The sequence below is a fragment of the Aspergillus pseudodeflectus genome (assembly GCF_044049435.1).
Source record: "Aspergillus pseudodeflectus strain CBS 756.74 chromosome Unknown BJX68scaffold_82, whole genome shotgun sequence".
In the NCBI taxonomy this organism is placed as follows: domain Eukaryota; kingdom Fungi; phylum Ascomycota; class Eurotiomycetes; order Eurotiales; family Aspergillaceae; genus Aspergillus; species Aspergillus pseudodeflectus.
In genome coordinates, this window is record NW_027263858.1 from 123062 (window position 1) to 129061 (window position 6000).

Here is a 6000-nt window from a genome sequence, read left to right on the forward strand (position 1 = left end):
CTTCACATCCCTCGCCACTCTTCCATCTGCGATGCCCAGGCTCCCGTTGGGAACAGGCTTTCCTTCAGAATCTGCAATATTGCAGGACTGCCCTTCAAAACTCATGACCATGTCCTCTTGTATCTCAAAACACTTATTTGATATCCTTTCCCACTCGCCATTGAGCGCCTTTTGCCCGACAACATCGGTCATCGCGGGTTCAAAACCGCAAGTGGCGGAAGGTGGTTATGTCGATTGCCGAGGCTGTTTGGTGACGCAGATTCTCGTCCGAGTTGCTTCGTAAATAAATCGTGACGCGGCCTTGCACACCGTCTCTGCAATCTCGTAATGGAGGGCGATTGAAAAAATGCGGCAGACGAGAACCAACTCTCAAAAAATGTAGATCGTGCGCATTTGTATTGCAGGCTTGCGATTTTGTTTTCTCATGATATGAAGACATTGATAAAATCTCTCTCGGAGGAGGGGCATCAGATTTGAGCCCAACGCCCCTCGAGAACCAATGGAAAACTCTGCTGACTCATCAAGGAGCTTGCCCGATTGTCAACGAAATCCAAAGAACTAACTCTTCAAGAAAAGCGAAGTGGTCAGCATGCAGAAGGAGTGAAATCAGTATTGAATTATAAGACGTATGTATTTTCGTGAAAGGCGCAAAAGCCCGAGGGGCCTACAACCTCTGCTCATATTCTAGCCTTCGTACTTGGTCCGGTAATAAGACTTGAAAAGGCTGACTCTGACGTCTTCCACAGGACATCTGGTCTAGGCCAAGAAAAAAAAAAATGGAAAAGGCCAGGCCGAGACGGGAAGGGGTAAATGGGGTGGAATGGGACGGGATGGGACGGGATGGGATGGGATAGCTTGGTCAATCGGGGAATCATCTGATTGGCTAAATGGTATACGCAGATCAATTGATCATCATTTACTTCCTAGTTTAAAACCTTCACTTTGGAATTCTCTACGATATCAGGAGATACACGGAATTATAATAAGTTCAGATCTATAAATGGACACCAGAAGCAGATATGGATGTAGCAAAAGGTTGTTCTACTCGGATTCGAAAGCAACATCTATCCCGACGCTCCAGTTACAATGGATGTGATCAGTATTTTAACGGCAATTGCTTCAAATTTCCTCTGCTGCATTGTACAACCACCCGATGCAAACGAATCCTTCGCGCCTTGCTCACCATCGCCCGTATACAATATATCACAGCCGCGTGAGATATCAGTACAGGAATTAGAAGATATGCGAGTCAGTGACCAATCCTACGAGCCTCTCTCGTGCACTGACAAGGGACTAGAATGCTGCTCTTCCAAGCGGTGAGACACAGACTATGATGGTTTTTTCTCGGGAAGCCAGAGACTTGGACAGGGAATACGAGGTTGAATATCCTTGCTTTTATTATGAGCGTTACATGGTTCTTAAGACTGAGTTGAAACAATCGGAATGGGGAAGGCACATCTTGGAGGACTGGGAAGAGAAGAACAAACGTCTATGCATCAGCAAGAACGTGGAGGGCCAGGCTTGAGGTCAATTCCCAGACAGGGCTAGGAAGTGGATACTCGCTGCATGCGCAGGATAATACATTAGCTCCTCTCCTTAGGTTTATTTTAATGATCGCAATGCATCTGGAAAGATCGGCTGGAGCTGAGTCCTACCTAGAGCATATTCTACGAAAGAAGCAGGAAGATAGCAAAAGTACTAGGCTTCGGAGGTGTCTTGACCACATAAAAGGCAGATCTAGTTTCCTCTGATGCTGTGGAGCATTTCATCCTGTTCCTGCATCTCGAATTGCTATTAATCTCTTGTCGGAGCAGCATGGCTACCCCGGGCTTGCAGAGGCAGAATGACATCTTGAAACGAGTTATAGAGAACTCAACGTTAAGGTTCCTTTGCCCTATATGTCTTCAAGGTTTCGCACGCTCCGACCTCCTATCTCGCCATTTCCGTGACCAGGAGGATGAAATCCATAAGGGCCTGGCTCTGCAACAAACAGACTTCGGAACATTTCTCTCCTGCTATCGGGCAGCTCTGGGTGCTTTTATTCTCGCCGATAATGTTCCAAGAGGCTATCGTTGCTTTGATATCATGTTTGTTGTTGAGAACTATGGAAAAGACGTTTGAAGGAGTCCCTCTGTCTAACAAGCTGTGAGTATATATTTTTACCACTGTGCTGGATGCCCTGATCGGCTGCTAAACTCTTTCAAGTTATTGTGGGAAGGGCAGAGTTCGGCTCTTCTATCGCGTATATTGGGGTTAATGGTACCAAAGGTATTTAGCTAGCGGTCACAACGAGTGTGCATGGATCTATTAAAGCCAAACCCCTATACAATTGAAGCTGCATATACAGGCTTTTGTCAGCCGAGCTATTCGGGGAACTCTCAGGGCCATGCGTTTTGTATCGGTCCATGGCGGATCCGAGGAGCTCATGGACTTTGGGTGTATTAAATAGTTATATCATCATACTGCTACAAATCTAATATTTCTGGCCTTTCCCACCGCGATTTGTCAAAGAGTAAAAGAGAGCAACTCAATCGTGTGACAGACTGCGGTAAGTTGTGGCACAGTATTGGATTTTTGACCTATGTAGGGATGGCCTCGATTCCGGGCTTCAGCAGCTGAATAATTTATCACCATATTGTTGTATTTCGGAGGAAGATTGACTGTTGTATATACAAGATGAATGCTTGATCGATTTCCAACCAATGGCTTCTACTGTAGATGTTGGCTCATCGTTTCTTGATTTACAACACGTCGGAGGCAATACCAGAAAAGGGAGTCGACATAAGCTAACACCCTCCAAAAGTCTGCTTTAAAGATCGCTTTTGTCACTTTCTTGCTCACCCTATCGTTGTAAAGATCGCAAAGAATGCTGCACATTATATCCAGCTCAACAGAAACCTCCAATGACTGTAAGAGGCGGTGGCGAGTTTCGAAAGATGGCTCTTGGGTAGACGCGTCAAAGTGCCAATAGACAAGTGACAGCATGAGGAGGTTTTTATCGGAGAGCTCGTTCAGAATGGAATTGGCGAATCCTTCGAGCAACAAGTGAATTGGTGTGACAATGTCAGGGCTCAACGACCGTCCAACGAAGGTCTTGATCGTTAATCTCGCAGGATTGTGCAGAATGGACCTATGCAGAAAGACCTCTGCTTCCTGTTATACTAGTTAGAAGACCATATGCAGTGTGAACCAATCACTAACCACATTTGTTTGACGCATAATGCACTGTCAAAAAGCATGTCAGGTACCGACCGAGAAGAGTGTGAGGAGTGGATGGGTGGAGGATGTATATAAGAGAATCCGTCGCTAGGGCACAGCAAGCATTGTGGGATACTGACCCCTATCGACCTATAGATATTGGTGTATTGAACTTGTATGTTATAGATATCGACCTACTTTACGCCCAGACCCCCGAACCACAATGCCTGGCAAACGTAATCCTTTCATCCGTTGCCCTCAACTTTATCGACAGATTTCAGGGGCTAGAAAACGCCATTAGTGAACGACTCTGAACTCTGAGCAAGATAGGTCCCTGCAAGCAAATTTCGTGCATGAGAGGCCAAGATCTGGCTTGAGGCGATTGGGTGCAAGCTCGTCTTTCCTTTCACACCCCCACCCAGGATACAGGAACTTTCAATACACCAAAATATGGTGGAATAGTGGATCCACAAAAATAGTCACGATATCAGGGAGGGTGTGCCAGGCTTCGAAGTGGAAGGGAAATTAGCCTTAAAAAATGCTTGTTTGCGTTTAAAATATCATCGCACTGTCCCATAAGGATCCTCAAAATATAAAACGTCTCTTCTGTATATATACTCTCGCTTGAGCTCACCCAAAGTCGGTCCTTGACTAGATATTAGCTTCAACTTTATTAGGGGACTTTTGGAACTGGCCCACGCAATGGCAAATAACTCAAGATCTGGGCCAAGGTCTGTCCCCTGAGGCAAAGGCGTTAAATGAGGAGTAGCGAGAACCCAGCGTGAGGGGTCGCCGCAAGTCTGTGGTTTCCGTTGTACGGGCCCTTGATACGGAGTCTTTTAATGCACCATAATATAGCAAGGGTGGAGCAGCCAAAGTATTTTGCGTCTGTCATCACGATTCCAGCAGGGAGGGGGCCAGACGTCGAGGTGGAGAGGGGGTCAACATAGGATAGGACCTGCTTTGCCTTAATATCCATTCCAAGATAAAGCTCCCACTAGGACCCGGTCAGCATACATCACTTCATGCCAACCTCGATCCTGCGAGCGGTCCCAGGCCAAAGTACGCATTTTTCATTGCTCCTTGCCTAGCAAAGACAATCCGTCGAAACAAAATCTGACTATAAATAGATGCATCTTATTGATCTGCCAACAGAGTTAGTCCTCTGCATAGCAGAAAATCTTGACCGGGCTAGGGATATTCTCGCGCTGGCAAGGACCAACCGACGGACACTCCAAATCGCTCTTCAAGTTCTCTACAGATTCAATGTCCGGTACCAAAATAGTTCTGCCTTGCATTGGGCGGCTAAGAGAGGAGTAGCCAAGTTGGTCCATACTTTTCTCTGCCTGTGCCCGGAAGCCGTCAACGCAGTCCATGAGAATATTACACCGCTTATATCTGCAGCCATTCATGGATCGGAATCCGTCGTTGAGATCCTTCTTAGGGCCAGGGCTTCCCTTAACTTCTGTGACAACGCAGGACGGACTGCGCTGTGGTATGCAGCCTTCAAGGGACACGCGCGTATTGTCAATCGGCTTCTCGCCAGAGAACACATTGAGGTTGACTGTCGAGGTACACTGTGTGGACTCACACCCCTGGCTACAGCTGCATGGAATGGATATGAACAGATCACCAAGAGCCTGATAGCCACAGGCCAAGTTAACATCAATTCAAGAGAGATGCAAGGCTTGACACCGTTATTCCTGGCTATAGTTTTCCAGCATGAGGAGATCGCGAAGATTTTGCTGTCTGAGGAGACTATCAAGATCGAATGTCGAGACCGCAAAGGACGAACTCCACTCCATTATGCTGCAAGTCGAGGTCAACTTTCGATGGCGAGAATGTTGCTGCAGAAGGGAGCTGATGCGAACGCGGTAGACAATACCGAAGAGACACCTCTAGACAAGGCAATAGTTGGAGGACACGAAATTGTGGCCAAGGCCATCTTGGAACAATCAAACAGAGTTAGTTCGTCAGTTGACTCCGAACAAAGTCAGGGTCAGGCCAAGTCGCTTTTTCTTGCCACTGTGAGAGGATATTCTGGAATAGTTCAGCTATTGCTCGACCATGGATTTGATGCGAATGTCAGGAATCACTATGACCGAACTCCATTGCATTTAGCGGCTGGAAATGGAGACTTGGGGTCGGTGAAGGTGCTGCTTGGCCATCAGGATATCGATGTCAATGCACAAGATCGTTATGAGGCGACCGCGCTGCACCTCGCGGCGAAAGAAGGGCACACAGCCATACTTAAAGAGCTTGTTGCCATGCCAGAGGCAGATATCAACCGACGTGACAGAAGCGGGGCGACAGCTCTATGGTTAGCAACTCGACGTGGGCACGAAGAAGTAGCTACTCAGCTGCTTTCTCTGCCTGAGGTGGATGTTAATGCTATTGTCGACACTCATGTGGTCAACCAAGACCGGTCGACATCCCTTCACCATGCTGTCCAGAGGCCAAGCATGTCGGTTCTAAGGTCGCTCGTTCGGACGAGACAGCTTGATCCGAACATCACCGATCACCAGAATCGGACAGCACTCAGCTGGGCAGTTGAGAGCGGAGACTTGGCCATCATTGATCTGCTTCTCACAAGACCAGATATCCGAGTTGATCCCACGGGTATCCATGAGGACCCTATACTGTGGCTTGCTATAAAAACTGGTCGAGTTGAGGTGGTTCGCAGGTTGCTCCAGTGCCCAAATGTTGATCTCAACCATGGATGGGGTAGCTACGAGCCGCCACTGCTATTCTCCATTGAGAAGGGCCATACGGAGATGGCGATGCTGCTTCTTGCCCAGGGTG

General features: G+C 47.6%; 1 protein-coding gene across 1 annotated transcript; it reads left to right on the top strand.

The window, feature by feature from the left end:
• Positions 1 to 4384: 4384 nt before the first annotated feature.
• BJX68DRAFT_248725 (uncharacterized protein) lies at positions 4385 to 4906 on the top strand. Its single transcript, XM_071041975.1, has one exon. It carries the CDS (start codon positions 4573 to 4575, stop codon positions 4840 to 4842), a length of 270 nt encoding a protein of 89 aa, XP_070893169.1. The 5' UTR covers positions 4385 to 4572; the 3' UTR covers positions 4843 to 4906.
• Positions 4907 to 6000: the final 1094 nt, after the last annotated feature.

Bases quoted from the DNA above. Each gene is read 5' to 3' on its own strand.
- BJX68DRAFT_248725 (XM_071041975.1), top strand. From the start codon at position 4,573: ATGAGAATATTACACCGCTTATATCTGCAGCCATTCATGGATCGGAAT.